Raw genomic sequence first — 19,876 nt, 5'->3', positions numbered from 1 at the left:
GTCCATCGTTCGTAGTCTCGCCGCATCAGATGTATCGCTTGGCAAAGACAATTATCTCGCTGCATCATACGTTTAGCTTAACAGCAAATTACAAAGACAATAACTGCATTCTCCGCCTAGATTATAGGCTATGCAATAATCCATCATGCTGAAATCAATGTCACCACATTTCTTTTTGTTTTTTTTTCCTACATCTTTTTCTTGGGAGAATTTCAGGGGGGATATTTGTACAGGCCATCCCCCCTCCTTCAAAAGTGTGGGGGGGGGGGGGATATATCCCCCCATCCCCCGGGATTTACGCCCATGTGAAGTAGTCATAAGACAAGTTGACCTCGGTAGTGTTGTATACAGAAGAACAGTCGGTTTCATTTAAGCTGTTATGAAGACTTGTAAGATTATCTGCAGTAATTTTACGTCGCTTATAATAATTACTTTGTTTAGTCAATTTAATTGAAACCTGAGCAAATATAGGATAATGTTCGGTGATGTCTGAGAGGACGATACCAGACTCAGAAAGTGGAAGAACGTTACAAAAAATGTTGTCTATGAGGATAGCCGATTGACTGGCGACACGAGTAGGCTTGGAAATTAATGGTAAAAACGAAGCAGACATTAACGTTCCTATAAATTCTTGTGGGTTGTTTTGGGAGTTACATTTCATGAGATCAATATGAAAATCACCCATCAAAAGTGTATTTTTATGAACTATAATGGGATTTTGTACTGTAAAATCCTGCAAAAATGTCAAGAAATCATTCAAATTCGGGGTCTGTAAATTACGCCAATCACAATATTTTTCCATGTGGATTTATCAATTCAAAAAAAAAAGGGATTCGAGTACATCATTCATAACACTAATCTTTTCATGTATAATGTATCTAAATTTTTTCGAGATCTACAAACCAACTCCACCACCAACTCTCTTGTTTCTATTTCTAAATACAAATTCAAATCCGGGTAAAGAAAATAAATGACTGATATTGGAGTTCAGCCATGTATCTGTTAGCCCTATGATGGAGCAAGATTTTTGATCTGGGATTTCTAAGAGTAAGCGCAACTTGTCAAAGTTTCTGTTGATACTGCGTATGTTAAAATGAGCTAACACAAGTGTCAAAACGACTGTATTCATAATACGATTTTTATACTGATTTTCAGTCAAGTAAACACATGATGGACTCTGAACTGGATCATTTGAGTGAAAATTATATTCAAATTCTTGTGCTGAGGTATAGTATTTATTGGATATGAAATCTTCATACGATCTGGAAGTAATATTTGCATGATCAGATTCGGAGTGCCTTACTGTGTCATAAAATTCATCACTATTCAAAGAATTGAAAGCGAAATTTGTTGTGTTAGTCATAGGTTAAAAATATAATATAAAACATTCGGGAGTTAATAGCTGGCTTCCCGCCTGAACTAACTCAGCAGCTATGCAGACCTAGAAGAAGAAAGGAAACCGAAATGGGTACAGAGAAACATGAAACACACACAAAACAAGGAAACGAACATGAACACAGATGAAACAAAATCGACATCATTGTCGGGTGGATATATATCATGATAGTAGCTCATGTAGTCTCCCGGCATGTGCGAGGGTAGCGAAACATCGACCTGGCCCTTAATGCCCGTTACTGAGTTGCATGGCTGGCCTGGTCGGTATAATTCGAAAGTCCCCGTGTAACAAAACGTGTACAGCTTTATTACTGATTTATCACTGATGCACGTATGCTTTATCGATGCTACTCTTGTATATATAAAATGTACCCTATAGTGGGCAGCTAATGAATTAGGCCACCCATGATTGCTCCTCCTCCCCCTGAAAATGTCAAAGTTTTATGCACCGCCTTCCCTGCACTGGAAGGGAACTTACTTTACTACTGTGATGTAAAACAGCAATAACAACAACGAAAAGAAAAAGCTAGGAACCTATTAAAAAGAATGACATAGTGTAGCTTGTAAACTACTCATCCAGAGAACGGCAGTAGACACGAAAAACAACCACCCCACCCCAATCCCCAACCCCCAACCCCCAACCCCTCCCTCCCCATCCCATCCCCTCAAAAAAAAAATATTTTTTTTTCTCCTACTCGAATGCAATATCAATACTGTAAAAAGAAAAAGAAGAACTGAAAACACTATCTATTCTGATTTCACCTTGCAATCTGAATACCAGATGGATGGCAGACAGGTGCCTGGTCGGCTCAAGTAAACGACCACGTCCAGTGGATCCAAGTCGATCTAGGTACCGACTATCATCTCCATGGAGTCATTACCCAGGGTAGATCCGAGTTTGACCAGTGGGTGATGAGCTACAAACTACAGTACAAGCCAAACGGCGGGACAACTTTGCTGGACGTTGTCGGTGACAATTATACAAAACCTATGGTATGCTTGTCCCCACTCTTTAAAGGACCATGTATGTAATGAAAAATACCTTCACGCTCATTTCGTAGCTGGACTTGAAAATGAGGTCTGCAGGAAAAAGAAATATATAGGTGAAAATATACGCAGCAGTAATTTCAAGTTTTGTTTGTCTTTTGGTGTCTGTTTGTTTGTTTGTTTATTTGTTTCTTACGCGAAACGTGGATATTCAGCCAGTTCATGCCCCGCCCACAAAAATTTACTCATCGGCATGATTGACACGGCGGAACAAAAGACCAACTCCCTCCTCCCCCCCCCCCCCCCCCCTTGCACTTGCACAATGTATCGAACAGGTTCAGTTTTTTGTTTTTGTTTTTGTTTTACCTGGAAGTACGTAAGTGGTACTAAAAAGAAATAGATAGAGATCTTGAAGTCTTGAAAGGAACAATCGGATCTTAATTTGGCCCGGAATCGTCAGTTGCTAAAAGCATATGATTATAAAGTAGGTTTTTTTCTCTTCCGACGCGTTTTTCACCTTACCCGAGACTTAACTATCTTTTTCAAACAAGTGTCTAACGTGTTAACTTTGCACTTGCAGTTGTCTATTCATACATTATTTTGTTATCATGTTTATTCAGATATTCTCCGGAAACACTGACAGGAATAGTCTTGTCGTCAATACACTGCCAATGCCAGTTACTGCCCGATACGTCCGAATTCTGCCATTAACCTGGTATGGTCACATCAGCATGCGGTTGGAGTTGCTTGGTGACGGGCCAATTAACGGTGAGATTAAAGCTGCTTGTGTGCATTGGTGGATCCAGGTTGGAGGGGATGGGGGCGCACCGGGCGTGCAACCCTTACATTTTCTGGAAAATAAAAGAAATGAAAAGATAAAAAAAACCCGAAAGGTTGTGCGGGTGCTTCTCCCCCCCCCCCCCACCCCTTTAATTAAAAAAAAAAAATCTTATCAGCTAATTAGTGGCATCAGAACATGGCCCTGAAGCCTCTATTATCATCATTGTCATTATAATTGTTGTTGTTGTTGTTGTTGTTTTTATTGTTATTATTATCATTATCATTATTTTTACTATCATTATTTTTTCTTTTTTCTTGTCAGCAGATGAAACCCGGTTGATTAAACCGGGAAGTGGCACCAGAAATATCTTTTGCGCCACCCCCCTCCCCCTGAAATTCCTCGTCCCGCCACTGTGTTTGTGTGTTTGTGTATGACTGTGTGTGTGTGTGTGTGTGTGCGTGTGTGTGTGTGTGTGTGTGAGTGTGTGTGTATCATGAAATCCTGAAGCTTGATACAAGAGTAAGAATTATAACTGTTGTAACATTGCAATTGATATAACTGACATTTCACTGTGATTACCTCGGCACTAATAAGTCGTAAACTGTATTAGGTCTTAAATATCGTTTACCCTGTACAAATTTGCATGCATCATTTCCGTCACTAGAGAAATTGAGATGTGTATAATGTTAGTGTGAAAACCAAAATATACTTGAACTTGAACTTGAGCTTGAATATAGTGATTACATATACCTAATGTTATAATAACAAAAATGTAATGCTAACAGAAATACAGATAACAGTAACCACTCATTCACGTGTACATGCACACATTACCGTGCCTTTTCTAAATAGGGGTATATCGCAGCTCTAAGAGGCAACACTTACGGTGCACATGGAGTAATAAACGCTTCTTGAGCAATTACTGGATGAGCAACACAAAATTAATGAGTGAATGATATAATTATTTACTGGTGAGGGGGATAATGATAATACTGCTTTGCTTTTCACATGGACAAGATTTTACACGACGTCGGGTATTGCGTGTCCTTCAAGATGCTTTGCAATTAAATTGATTTGATTTGATTTGGTTTACTCTCTTTTTACTTTTTTTTTCCAAATGTGACCGTGCACCTCAAAACGAACATAAAGTCGCACACACTGATTTTGCGTGAGGACTGAAAATAAGTGAAATGGGTCAACCTAGCCGAACTTGACTTTTTCATATTTTCTGAATGAGCGGGTCTTCTTTTACATCATGCTAAAATTTGGTATCATAAAATGGGCAGGAAAGTGTGTGTTTTTTTAGCAGTTTATCTCGAACATTTTTGGTAGAATAGTGTGATTATGTGTGTCTTTAGAATTCCTTTTCCATTTCTAAAAAAACCTTGTCCACACTCTTCACTTTCAACTCTAATAACTTTTGAAAGGATAGTGCTACTGCTTCGAAAGTTAGCATTAATTATGGACAGAATATGTTAATGAGGCATGATTAATTTCAGTTTAATCTGATAATACCTTCATTGTTGTTGCTCTGGTGGTTTACTTCCTGTTTTTTGTCCCATTCATCGCACAGCCAGCACAATTTGGTAAAGATTAAGCGCTTGAATAGACACTGTACTTCAGAGTCTCTTTTCTCAGTTCACACTTTTCCTGAGTTTGTGCTTTCTTTCCAATATTTGAATAGGTTAGGAGAGCCCATTTGATTTGAGTTATACATCATTATAAAGCTTAAAGTCTGCTCTTTCAGAATGTGGTCTTAACTAAAAATTCATGTCTGGCGACTTTTTGTTTGTTTTGAGGTGCAGGGTCACAAATACACCAATTTTCTGCAATTTCATTTACATTGTACAAAGTATCGGTAGTTCGAATACTTTTAACAATTATCATTTTCATCAATAACTTATACAATGCATCTAAAATATAATGACATGAGTTACATCTTAGTTTGCATACAGAATGGTTGCCAAGAATATGCAATGCAGCTTTTGATATCACTATATCATTAATGTCAGTTTATTTAAACATTCGATTTTTATTTAAAACGAGGCGTTAAATGGATAGTATAGTTTTGGTTGAGATAAAGATTCATTTACGTTTGAACTTATTTTGCGAGATAGAAACTTCTAAATTGTGATGACGTCTAAGAACGGAGTCGTTCACGACCAGTCTAGCCGTAGCCAGCGAGCTGGCAAGGCTATGCTATAGCGCAGCGCAGCGACAGCCGGCGGCCAGCGGCTGCACTGGCTGATAGCGCTGGCGGGGGAGCGAGCTAGCGAGCGCATAGCAGGTGCTGCGCTGCACTATTGTCATTGGCTAAGCCTTTAGACAAAAGAATATTTAATGAACTGTATCGGATTTAATACCGCCAATAATACAGATTACAACTGTGGTACGCTTGGATATCCATTATTTTCGGCAAACTCGTGAAATAGGCCCCACCACTGCGTGTCCGTACTAATACTAACACTACGGCGACTCGCCTGTTTAAATACTCATGAATTCAGCCCCACCGTGTGGCGTTCATCTCGGTAGGTAAGCACGGCGGTGGGGCTGCCTTCCACAGTCAATACTCGTGAATGCGGCGAAAATGACTTCATAATATGGCCCCGACTAATTTAACGGCCAATTTAACCACAAATACAACCCGACCTGACGCAAAACCCTAGAGGAGGACCTGCCCTTGCTTGCTATAAACGCACGGGTACGGTGCACGCGCATTGCGGTGGGGCCTATTTCACGATAGCCCCACCACCACTGCGTGTCTGTACTACAGTGCACTCCCGTTACAACGAACACGGTTATAACGAAATTTCGTTATAACGAAGTAAATCTTCTGGTTCCAAAATTATCACCGAAATTTCGTTATAACGAAAGAAAACTGCCGGTCCTGAGCATTTCGTTATAACGGGAATGCACTGTAATATTTTGGCGACTCGCCTGCTTTATAGACCTAGACCTATACTCGTGAATCCAGCCCCACCGTGGCATTCATCGGTAGATAAGCACAGCGTTTGGGCTTCCTTCCACAGTATGATTTTTAGCATAAAACAAAAACTACTCGACCACAATTGACGATCATTCTTGGTATCGTTTTTCTTAGAAAATGGCGCATCTAAATTACTGATAACAAATATTGCAGAAACTGACTATGGGAAACTGGTTAGGGCTTAGGCCTTTTTTTTTTCTTTTTTTTTAGCCACGACCCACCCTATAACAACATATCCCCCTAACCGTTAGGCGTTAGAGTGTAGCCTCTGTACTACTACCAAAGATTCTGCTATGAGTATTACTACTTACTAGTCTACTAGACCTAGTGCCGTAGTGGTAATAGTACTACTACTAGTAGTAGTACTAGTAGACTACTACTACTAGTAGACTACTATAACTACTAGTTGACTGCTACTAGATCTACTACTAGACTACTACTAGTAGTTTAACTTGTAAGCGCCGGCCGACGGGCCAGGCCACGGCCGGGACGTTCCCGCTTGCTTGCTGCGGCCGACTAGGAGTAGCCGCTCACTTTGTGAGCGAGCTGGGTCTGTTCTTCTAATCTACTTTAATACTAGACAAACGGTTACAACTTACAATTCAATTCAATTCAATTCAATTCAATTCAATTCAATAATGGTTTTATTTCGATCGCATTGCAGTCAGAGACTGAATTGCACGATGTTACAAAATTATAACACATACACAATATAGATAAAATAATGATAAAATTTAAAAAAGCATTTCCATTATGAATACATCATATTATATTCAGTCGGATATGGACTCGAGAGGAAGTGAGGAAGGGAAGAAAGACAGACAGACTGATAGGGATTATGGAGGCAGAAATGAGGGTGGGAGAAAAAGAGAAAGCGGGAGTCCGCGTAAGAAAAAAAAAACCATAAACATCATCAGTTAAGATACATTTATAAGTTCAATCATTTTGTATGCAACTGTTCATTACTTCAAAATGCTGGAGCATTAAAAATGAATTAACAATTCCATAAAATGAATCATATCATAATAAAGATATAAACAGTCCGCGGAAGAAAAATGGAAATGATGAAATTATCAAGTGTACAAAGACTAGAACAATTAGCAGAATTACAAATATACATATTTTCATAAAATAAATCAAATTCCTCTATAAAATTTACACTCTTTCATATCAAATAAAATATTTCGCATTATCTCGAAATCATCGTAAAAAAAAACCACACACACACACATTGGAACCCATAAGCCCAATCGAAACAGTAACCATACCATCTTCTTGGAAACAAAAGATACAACCGTAATTGTATTGTAATTGTATTCAGAAAGAAGAGAGAGAGAGAGAGAGAGAACGCGCAAAAGAACGGAGGGATAACTATGCAAGGGAGAAAGAAGGTGAGAAGAAGAGGAGTGTTACATAGTCTAGTGAAGAGTAAGAGGAATCAATGTAACCAAAAACTATATCGGATGCGAGGGAAGATATGAGAGACTTAAAAAAATACCCCGAAAACAGAAACATAGCAGTCTGCCTTGTAAACATTCACATAATACTAACATGAGTTTCAAACATCGGTATTGACATAGGGGGAAAACAACAACAACAACAACAACGGACCGTGCATATCTGGAATCAAAAAAAAATACCACGTTTACACACATATGCATTACATATTTAAACGGACGTATTGCTCAAAAGACATTGATAAACCTCAAATGAGAGCAAATTGCAAAAGTGTTGGACGTTAAGTACAATGTACAATAAGTACAAGTATTTGTCACAAAAGAAAAGAAGGAGAGAGAGAGAGAGAGAGAGAGAGTGAAGAAAAAGAAATAACAGCTTGATCATAGACGATTCCATGTTGGAAGCGTACGTAAATACAATGCAATAGAGCACAATACAATACAATGCAAAGCTTAGAAAATGAATATTGCACATTTTGCATCCAGAAAGAAAGTAAGAAAAACAAATACATAAAGAGAGTGTGACCAATAAACCATTGGGATTGATATGCTAAAGCTTAACTGTGAATTGTATAACCGGACCATGTAGGGAGGAAGGGAGAAGAAGGAGAGGGAAGAGAAGAGAAGAGAAGAGAAGAGAAGAGAAAGAAACAAACAAGACGGCCACTTGGCACACACACAAAGAAGCGAATTGTTGAAATCCATACTATATTAAAATATATATATATATTGCACATCTGCTTTTTAGAATAGATATAACACGTAAAGCGAACAAGCGTGTAGAAACAGATGGCAAATCAACTTGAGCTTGGAGGTAGCGAGACCAAGTGTTTGAAGAAACGTTAATTCAAAGAAAAAGCGACTCCAAAGTGCCACGAATAAGATCACAGGAGGTCACGATGCATTAACGAACACATTGATACTTGATTCAAGTAGGTTGACACAAGAATATTGTCGATATGAAGTGATTTTGGGAGACAAAGTTCGTAAGACGGCTGCCTGTCAGGCGCGCGCCCTCTATGCCACATTATTCTGAGACAGCAACATACACACTAAGAAAAAAAGGTTCAATAAGGGAGCTAGAATGGTTCGAAGTCGCGAAAATGGGTGCAAACTACACGATTTGAGAAAATGGTGGAACTTTGCTTCTTATATGGTTCATTTTGGGTTCGATCTTGCCACGGTCATTGACGGTGCAATAATACGCCCCAAACTAGTCTCAAAACAAAGGCCATCCTATGGTGTTGGTCGGCACTAAAATGCAATAATACATATCCTTGTGCTGATATTATGAACATATATTTTTTGATATCAGGAAACTTAAGTTTCTTTCATATTCTATAATCATTCATCGAGAGTATATTTTCAAATTAAGTTGAGTCCATGATGAAAGGGGTCTACTAAAAAAACAAACGTAGAATACCTGATTGCTTGTCTGGTATTGACCAATCACATTGTACACATAACCTAGGAGGTTTAACAGATGAAGTTCCAACTGGATGTAATTATTCAAATAGTCGTCAGATTTCTATTGCTGTACAAAACAATTCCACAGGTGCATTTGTGCCTTCGCTGATCGGGATTCGATGCCGCCGTCTCGCTGAGCAATCTGAAGATTCATTTTGGACGTTTACATAATTTTGGCTATATTTTGCTTCAAATGAAATCCCATACTTTAAGATAAAAACATATAAAACAAAAGTCAATTCTGAACATAAATATCATTGTGCAAAAGTGTTAATCAGAGCTGTTTCATGTGAAAGTATTTAAACTGTACCCTGGATAGCCGGTTTATTTTATCACTTTTCCTGATGATTCTGACAAAGCAAACTGATATGAATCTTCAAATAGAATTCTTTATCAATAGAAACATCAGATTACTGCCCAGGCATGCCTATAAGAATAATGTTCGTTTTATTTCTTTTTTTTTTGAGCAATTTCTATTCGTGTATCCCCGTGTCTTTAACATTCACCTAACCTATCTCTTATTGGTTGGGATGTCGAAACGTAATTACCATTACAAAGACATATCTTCCTGTTTGTGGTTCATTCTTGCTAAGGTGCAATATTGAGCCCATAACAAGTCTCAAAGACAGACCCATATGGTGCTGATCGACACTTGAATACAATATTGCATACCGTCGTGGTGCTACTATGTACATGTTTTTTTTCAAAGACATCATAAAACTTGATGTTCTCTTATAATTTCATAATCATTCATCGGAGCATTTTTAAATGAAGTTGAGTCTTTGATGAAAGGGTCTGCGAACAAGCTAACGAAGAATGCTTGACTGCTCGTCTGGTATTGACCAATCGAAATGGAAAATGTCACAGCATTCCCTGCATGCTTACTGTGCGATGATGGAGTCAAACCCTACTACACGCTAAAGATTTTTGTTGCGACTCGATCTCGGGACAGAAAAAAAAGTCAATATTTTTTCAAGGCCCTCAAATCTTGAATTCCATCCACTCTGATGTGAAATGTAAGAAAACGGTACAAAGTTTTAAGAAAGCTTTCAAACGTATTTTACTTGAAAGGTTTTCTGCAAGTTACCAATATCATTTTACGAATTTATAAGAGACTAGCAAGATAGGGTGTGTTTGTGAAAATGACATCTTGTGTATTGCTAATATGCGCTGGTCCATGTTTTTGTCTGTGTATGCATGTGTGTGTATGTGTGAGTGTGTGTGTGTGTGTGCCAATGTTTTTCTCTGTATATACAATGTATTTACTTTTCCGGGATTAGTTTTAAATAAGGCCAATTGCCTTCTCACTCACCCCTTCACTTGATATCTTTTGCTGTTTGTTTGCTTTGTTTGTTTGTTTGTCACATTGTCATTTTATTCATACCATTGTCACATTTTATGTATGCATATTTTATTAAGTGAAAGTAAAGGAGATGATAAACTAAAGTCATTTAGAGAGCAAACTCGCGGATATATAAGGGTGCAAACTACACGATTTATTTGTAAGGGTTGATTTTCCCCCTTTTTTTCATGGATTCATGCACGGTGAAGCCTATAAGGGTAAAATGCATGCACATGAAAAATGTAAGCACATGTTTCCGTGTGCTTGCAAACACCACATTTTAGAATGAATAAAGACTAGCTGTGATAGTGGAATTTCTCATGAATAAATAATAAAGCATTCAAACCCTGGCCATTGTTCAACACCATTGTCAGGGTGTTAACCACAATCATACTCCCATACACACCCATTGACCCCTGTGCAAAGTGAAAATTTTGTACAGAGGGTTGGAAATAGAGCAAAATCTGTAACCTAACTGTGAAATTGATCATGGATTTCATGAAACTGATTTGTGTTTTAAACCACCTCCAACGAAATTGTACACTATACAACTATCTCCCATATCAGTGATAGTGTTATCTGATATATAGTTACTGAATTATTAAGAATCAAAAGTGGAAAATGTTTTTTTTAAACGCCTATTAATCCATAGAATACATTCGATGCAAAATAATGACATGGATGTTTCCTAAAGCGTCAATTCACGAACCCAGTACTTTGGTCACCTGGTGTGGGCATGTTCATTCTTTTCTTGAACATGATTTATGAATTCAATAAATTGCTGAGTCGTGCAAACTTATGTGCACATAAGTTGACTCCCAGATGGCTCATTGTACAGCTCGTTCATGCGTGTTTGAGCTGAGCATCTAGCGCAAATTCCATTTCCACAGCAGATCAGCTCTTCTGAGGCTTTTCGTAGCGGCTTACTGCAACTCTGACTTCAAAATTATTTTGTCCACTTCATAATATCAACACCCCGCAGATTCCTACTACGTGGAAAATGGTGAGTTAAAACATCATCGTAAAGCATGATTTGAAATATCCACAATGTTCTCGACCAAGGCCTTACTCTCGATATTACCCGTCATCAAATTTCTTGTATCTGTTATGTTTTTGGTTGTATAGCCATGTCTTATAATGTAGGCTTGCAGGCAGTAATATTAAAATGTTCATTTTAGAGTTCTGTTAAAACTGGCTAGTTTTATGCGTGCTGTTTTCTGTTCTATTTTGTTTTGTTTCGTAACCATTCTGTGGAATTAGAGCAGCTTTAGCGATAAAATGTCTTGCTAAAGACGTCATGGCATTCCGATTTCAGATTTCAGATTCATTTATTGTTCATTTAGGAAATTCTTTTTGTTGGTACATGGGCGTGCACATAGGAATATCTACATACATGCATAAACTCACATAATTATATTCATGTACATGTACACATTATAAATGATACAATTTTCACTACATACACAATTATACAAGCATAATTTATACTCACAATACAGTGAACACATACATAATCACAAATTTCAAGTAATTCTTTATATTTACCGATCAGCAACAAAAAAAAAAAATAGTTAAGAAAACGTGGAATCGGATATTCCTATAGGAAGTGTATCCTTAACATAACCTTTACGCCAGCTCCCCCCCCCCCACACACACACACACATCCCCAAGGATAATTCATCGCGTCGTGCCATACCACATTTGATTAATAACGAATAAAAGGAACGGAAGTTGATGAATAATTGTTGATAAACTTATGGATAAATAGACCAGTGTACTAACTAAACTTATAATGGCAAACATCGCACGCTTATCTTTATGCTGGGATAATTCTCTGTAGTCAGGTAGTGTTAGTGGTGGACTTAAAGGGGCACTCCGGACGATTTTCATAATTTCACATCATGTTGTACATAAATCGACAGCTCCATGTATAGATTTGTGGAATTTATTGTGGTCCTTGAGCAGAGAACCAATAAATTTAAAATCTTAAACAAATTACACTGAACAGTGTTGATGACATCAGAGCCTCACATATTTCAGAAATGTAGCAGTGTAATTCCATTACAATACCGCTTGCTCAACAAGTTCACCTGTGAAAAATCTATGCATGCCTTCTTCTTTTGTTCTGCTTCCTTGAGCCCCAACTCATGCATTCTTATGGTGAGGCTGCTATGTCATCATCCTTGTTCATTGCAATTTGTTGTAGATTTTGAAAACATTCTCATTCCTCATCCCAATCACTAAAAATTCTGAAACTCTGTACTCAGTTTAACTACTTTATAGTTTTTCAAATGTAAAAGTCTGAAAATCATCCGGAGGTCCCCTTTAAGTTCACCCTGTATGCAGCAAGGCAGTGCATAAGAATTGAACTAGACATTAAGCTGCCATGGAGAGAGTTATGTAGTCACATTTACATAAGTTAGCTCTTCTGCAAAATTATTACACACGCATGAACAGTGGCCTTGAACTCATGACACTTGATTTTCCTTATCAGGTATTCGAGCAAGATACAATATGATGAAGTTGCGCGCATTCTCCTGATCACGTAAACTTATATGCAATTCTGAAGGACAGAGTGATTCCTCAACAGAATATGTAAGTTTCATTAATGGATTAATCCGTAATACATGTATATGTATTTTCAGGTTATTGATTCATCTAGATTTTCAGCATGTGATATCCGTGAAGTATATTATATTAAAGCTTATTATTACACATGAACGCAGTTTTATCAGTTACTATAACGTAGCAACCGTTTAGTGGGTTGCAGAAAATTTGATAAGACTATAGTGCAATTTTTGATACCATCTATAATCGAGAGATATGTTACTCAAGTGGACCATTGCGATCATTCATTCTTGCCTTTTCCGTTCTACGTCTTTTCAGTTTTTTTTTTTTTTACTTTTTCCTGAAAACTCCATGATGGATTGTAACTCATACAGGCAGCATCTCTACCCCGCAAGAATCTTCATTTTTTCTTATTTATTTATTTATTTATTTATTTATTTATTTATTTATTTATTTATTTTTATTTTATTTTATTATTATTATTTTTTTTTTTTTTTTTTTGGGGGGGGGGGGTAATCTTCTTTTCTGCAACCAGTATTATCAAAGTAAATCAAATCAATGTTATGAATAAGTAGAGGGGGCTATATTTTCACTTTTTGTGTGTGTGGTAGCAGGATTAGAGGTGTCAACCATAATGGGCATCATTACACCCATTGCCATGGCCAGCACCCGGACCATCATCTGTGGCAAGCTCAGCAACGGCTGAATGGCTGAGGTCTATAAGTCTTACTCCTTTCCTAACTGTGTAAAATATACAGCAAACTGATGTTAAATTGGCATGTAATTTTATGTTGTCTTACTTTGTTATTTTATGTTATGAAGACTTTGAGTTGGTCAGGAAAACTGTGAGAATATTTGAATATGCCCTATGTCATAAATGTATGAAGGCCTACATAAAAGGTGTGTATTTTCATCTCAGTCCAAATTCGCCACATTTTTCTTTTCAACATGACTTTACTCAGGCTATTCCACATCTATTCTTCTTTTTTTTTTCAGCTCTAACTTAGTGATGTCGGCATGCTGTCTCCTAATTCCCCGTCTGCCTAGAGAGGACATGCTGTATGTCTGTGACAAAGTAAGTGCTGCACTTTTATTTTTTTTTATGGGAGACGGGAATTCCATTCTGCTTTGTGACTAGAAATATAAGAAGAATATTTCTTTGCAACATTATATCATCTGTGGCAAGCTCAGCAACGGCTGAATGGCTGAGGTCTATAAGTCTTACTCCTTTCCTAACTGTGTAAAATATACAGCAAACTGATGTTAAATTGGCATGTAATTTTATGTTGTCTTACTTTGTTATTTTGTGTTATGAAGACTTTGAGTTGGTCAGGAAAACTCTGAGAATATTTGAATATGCCCTATGTCATAAATGTATGAAGGCCTACATAAAAGGTGTGTATTTTCATCTCAGTCCAAATTCATCATGTTTTACTTATATGACAAAGAGCTGAAATAAATCTATCCGACCGGATTTGTTTAGAAACCAATATCAAAGCTTAAAGGGATGGTATAGTATTGGTGGAGGTGAGGATTTGGGCTTTTAACTTTTTGTGATATACCAAGAACCTACTTATGAAATAATAGAGAGTATGCCATTCTAAGAGGAATTCTAAAGATTATTTGATGAAAATTGGTTTTGAAATGGATGAGCCATCCAAAAATGAAATAAAACACAGCGATCGTGATAAAAAGTGAGTCCTATATTATATTATTATTGCTCTGTTTTGGATATCGCAGCTATTTCAAAACCATTTCTCATTATTTCAGCAAAAGACGTTAGAAACCTGAAGTAGATCTATGCAATCAATTTAATTTTCCATTTTCTGGTCAATGGTCATAGTTGCAACCTGTTAGTTTATGTAAGCAACACAACTGCGTAGTGTAAACGACCTATTTCCTTCGAAATTTTATTCAGTCATTATTTATTCATGCCAAAATCTCTTTCAGAACCTGACAGGACTAAATCCCACAATCTTCACTGTGAATGCTGCGCACTAGTGACATCACTATTTGGCTGGATGGTTGTGAAATCTGCCCGAATTCCTGTATACAATCGTGTCTTCCTTCGCTACAATGTTTCCGGCCTTCTGTGCTTTGTGGCTTTCAGTATCCCAGACAAGGCAGAAACACCCGATGCATACTTCAGCAGTACATTGCAAGCCTTGATCTGAACAGGCTACTATCACGAAGAAAAACCTACGGCATTTCATTAACAATATTGTTCAATAATTGTCTTGATATAGTTTACCAGCCTAAAGTTTTCATGGTGTATACTTTTACAAGGAATTGTCACCAGAGAAATGATGTTGTTCAGCTTGTCCCTCCGTTCGTACATCAGTCTGTTATCGATTATGGCAACGTTGTATCACGAAGGGAAATGAAACGAAAAGTACAAGTGGACAAGTTAATGCAGGGAGATTACTTTAGCAGTTGAACACATCGTCACAAACTGAGGAATATCGGAAAATCCGTTGAAGAGCTATATATGCACATATATTTAGAGTGTCAGTGCCGCCATTACGAGATGAGAAAGCTACATCTTTGACGTCAACCATGGAAAATTATATAAAGAATTGTAAAGAAAATAGGCATAGTTTCACGTTTCTAGCATTACAAAAGGAGCACTTGATTTCCTTCATCCAGAAGGGGGGGGGGGGGGAGGGGCAATATTACCCTTAACATTATGGCAACGACAAATAAGTGGAGGCAATTTGTACTTTTCATTTTGAATCAGATTTTATGAAATTCCCTCGATATTTTCTTCATATACGTTTCCATACATGAAAGTGACACTGAAACTTTAAAAAATGCATAACTTCCACTGGATCATACGATTTTCCATGTTCACTTATGTGTTCTTATGATATTGCTCCAGTCCACGGGTACATTTGGGTTTCATTCCCCTTTAAGTACTGTTTGAGGTATCCAAATGAAACTTTGCATATGTATGTAAGACTGGACGAAGTTACTTCTACCACCTTGTGGGTGCCAGCGTTCAAGGTCAAATATTGTAGGTCATTGTCAAATTCTACAATGTCATTTCGTGCTCTTTCTTTGCATCTCACCTTGTAAGCACTGTCGACATAGTATTGTGGTGTTCTTTTAATAACTTTCCACACTTTTGAGCTATATGACCACCAAATTCACTCCTCAGATCATCTAAAGATGGCTGTCAAGTGTTGATATTGGTAAAGTCCGACTCCGTCAACAGTCAAAAAGTCAATGAGCTTACATTTGAAAATCAGTGTAATCACAAATTCGACACGTGGGCAAGACATCACTTCGCTTTTACCTTGTTAGATGGTGAATATTTGTGAAGCTTCCGTTTCTAATTCATACAGCATCAGCATACCTTATGTCTGAGAATAGTGGTAAAGAAGATAAGATACTTTGGCAACAGCGTGTAAAATTCGCAAAATTTTATTTTGTGCCTTATTTGCTGAACAAACGTCGTAGGAGGACTACAACCTGCCAGGCAGTATGGCGGAACAATTACTCTATTATTAGCGTCATAGAATAAATGACAATGATGTAGTTCTGAAGCATGCTATTCATTAGATACTTTTGCAATGACTCCATGCATGTATACTTTTAATCGAAATAGGCATATAATCATCAATGTCTTGTACTTGAATAACGACAGAATGATTTCGGTGAGGAAAGTTTTCTGTCACGTCATTTAGGAATAAGGGAACGTGTCAATATTATGCTATTTGTTCCATAGTTATTTCTGAAGTGGTTAAATGTATTTTCCTTAAAAAAAAAATCATTTTATATATACCTACGTTGCATCCAGATGCCTATTCCTTGAAAAATATGGGCAATGTATTTAAAGGTCAAAGATCATACATTAATGGGCCTAGGGTATACAACATTTCAATAGTTGTTGTTGTTTTGTTTTGTTTTGTTTTGTTTTGTGGTTTGTTTGTTTGTTTATTTGTTTGTTTGTTTTTGTTTTGTTTTGTTTTGTTTTTTTTTTGGGGGGGGGGCACGGTTCAAAGTGTCCTAAAACCTTGTATAATGCATGCATTTAGTCATGTATGATGCCAAACTGTTCCCGCTCATACAAATGCAGCCGTTTCAAGGAAATAACATAAGATTATTCTCATACTCCATTATTTGGTAACGCTTAAGTGGTTCATAAGAGTCCAGTGAAACTGTGTACAGAACAAAAAGTGGATTTGACAATGGTATACGATATCCGCAGTTTACTCTTTGATTTATCATCCGATTAATATGTATATGCACGGTAGTCCCCTATTCGGAAACTACAAGTTAGATAAGCTGCAATCATTTTGCACGCGACCATGGCGTTATAGCCAAAGGTGATCTGCAAATCCCTGTGTGCCTACAGAGGATTGGAAAACGTAACAACTTTCTATGTATAGAACAACGAAACAGAAACTGGTGCATGTATTATTCTCAGTCACTTTGTTAGTCATTATGATGATTTGCTCATTGCAGTCCGGAATCTCAGCTCGAGGGACTCGAATTGATCCCAAATCAGTCGGAATGCGTGTATCACCACAAACAAAATCTGAATACATAACCATGATAACTGCGATTCTGCCTAGTCTCCATTGGTAGCCCATAAGGGCTGGTATCAAGTTCGATTTCCATATTATAATTATACCTTGTATTTAGATGTTTTCATCGAAATGCCCGTATACCTGTATATGGTATGCGTATGTCAGTTAAGTATCTAAACCATAATAAATTGTAGTCGTAATCTAAGTGCCAAGAATGTCATGATTTGAATAAGTGTGAACACCAAGACATGTCGTGATAAGGACTTTAAGACAATTGGCATCGTCATCATAGAACAAACTCCTAATTGTAAGACATGTTTTAAATTTTAGATAAATTCATGTCTATGCTGGAAACATATCTTTTTGATGATTCATGATGACGTCACTGTTACATGAATATTGTACGCATGGAAATATGTAGGCCTATTCGTTTAAATGCATACAAACAACTTGTTAAATCCTCTTACATTTTTTTTTTAAAGATGTGGTGCATACTTTAGAAATGTACGTAGCATGCTCTTGTTTTTTGAGGCTTTGTGTACTGGTAGAAAGCATATCTTATTTTTATAGATTATGTAAATAAGTACGTATTCAAGTACGTTTTGAATAAAACGTATCCAGACAAATGTATATCATATTTTTACCTCTTCCTTGTATATATTGTATGTATACTCTTGCCTAGAGGGTTTATTTGATAGATAGTGATAGTGCTCACCTCATTGGAAAGGTAATAGGGTAAATATTTGGTTTTAGTATGTCATTCAAACACAACTATAAGTTAACTTCTACATTAACATTTCAAAACTCACAAATTCCACACACACATTTCATGATTCACAGGATCCAAATTACACCAATCTTATTTACTTTGCAGAGTGCAACAACAGCATAAGTTTGATATACTGAGCAAACAGGCTTGCATTAGTTCGCACTATTCAAGGTTTAAAGTAGTTAAGTAACCAAATTGTACGTTGGTATGTGATGCTAAGTATATTTACCTTATAGCTATAATGTTGCAAATATGTGGTGCTTATTTCATCCATAACTGCTGCAAAATTGCTTCTTTAAAGGAGCCAATCAGTGTCACTGCCTGTTCCTCTAGAGACGCAATATTGCCCAGTAATCTCAAGGTGCACTTGAGGTTATACTGGGCAACATTGCGCCTCTAAAGGCGTAGACAGTGACACTGACTGGCTCCTTTAAAGAAGCAATTTTGCTGCAGTCATGGATCAAATAAGCACCACATAGGTGCAACATTATACCTATATAATATGGCACAAAATCGCACCCTCAAGAGAGGCTACAATCTTGGAACTTAGGGTGCTTCTTTGCACCGTCACGAAAGGTGTAAAGTTGCACCAAAAGTAGAGGCAAGAGAGGGTGCAAAGTTGCGCCGAAAATTAAAGGGAGAAAGATCGCACCCTCGAGACAGGTGCAACTCGGCACCAATTAGTGTGGGTGGAAAGATGCACCCTCAAGAAAAGGGTGAAACTTAGCACCACTTAGTGTGGGTGGAAATATGCACCCAAGGGAAGAACTTCGCACCCTCAATAAAGTGTGCAATGTTGCACCCTCTATGGAGGGGCAAAGGTGCACCCACAGGGTGCAAAATTATACCATTGCACCATGGTGCTACTTTTCACCAATTTCTTGAGGGTGCAAGATAACACCCATAGGGAGCCACCAGTGTGACATCACTTTGCACCCTTAAAAGGTGCAAGAATGAATCATTTTTTCTTAGTGTGTAGTCATGTTTTCGGAAAACATTCTGTTTTTTTCAAATCCATGTGACTTTGATTTTTGTTAACCTGGACATGCAATGAGCAAAGTTGTAGAGAAATGCAAAGCTTTACTTTGATGTAAATTGTGTGATATATCTATGAATATTTGTGTGCTTGTTTTCCCCTCAAATGACCAGCAGCAAGCATTGTTGCAGAGGCATGACTTTCGTTCACAAAACAAGTGACAGAAACTTCGAATTTACTCGCAAATCCAGTAAAAAACATAGCTCGATAGTCAATCGTCACATATAATACAAGCTATATGACTGTGACAGAAATAAAATTGCCAGAAATGCTTTTATTGTGCCATGGCGTTTGGCGATTTATCAATCGGTTTGGGCGGGTTTGTGCGTTTGAGCAGAGTATGCCACATTGGCACACCGTCGACTGTGTCGGGCATGCAATTGTGGCACAATCCCTGTAAATAGTTATTTTCTTTTCTTTTTTGTGAAAAACAATTTCAGTATCAAAAAATAATAGTAATAAATCAAAAACTTACTTAGTTTATACGTTATGTTTCAATTTCAAGGAATTTGTCCCATATCATTTAAAATTATTATAAATCGTATTATAAAAGTCA

At 37.3% G+C, this 19,876-nt stretch overlaps 1 protein-coding gene across 1 annotated transcript in view; it reads left to right on the top strand.

Annotated features, from left to right (window-relative positions):
* LOC139727704 (uncharacterized) overlaps positions 1-19,876 on the top strand; it is a 103,828-nt gene that overhangs the window by 48,115 nt on the left and 35,837 nt on the right. The window contains exons 13-15 of the mRNA XM_071638684.1: positions 2,177-2,388; positions 3,003-3,150; positions 3,758-3,766. Of these exons, the coding sequence (XP_071494785.1) occupies positions 2,177-2,388; positions 3,003-3,150; positions 3,758-3,766 (369 nt within the window). The remainder of the gene's footprint in view (positions 1-2,176; positions 2,389-3,002; positions 3,151-3,757; positions 3,767-19,876) is intronic.

This window comes from Diadema antillarum, unplaced genomic scaffold (assembly GCF_040938485.1).
Source record: "Diadema antillarum isolate AM-2024a unplaced genomic scaffold, OU_Dant_1.0 seq00000143_RagTag, whole genome shotgun sequence".
Taxonomy (NCBI): Eukaryota; Metazoa; Echinodermata; class Echinoidea; order Diadematoida; family Diadematidae; genus Diadema; species Diadema antillarum.
Note: the sequence above shows the minus strand (reverse complement) of the source record. Positions and strands in the feature narration are given on the sequence as shown.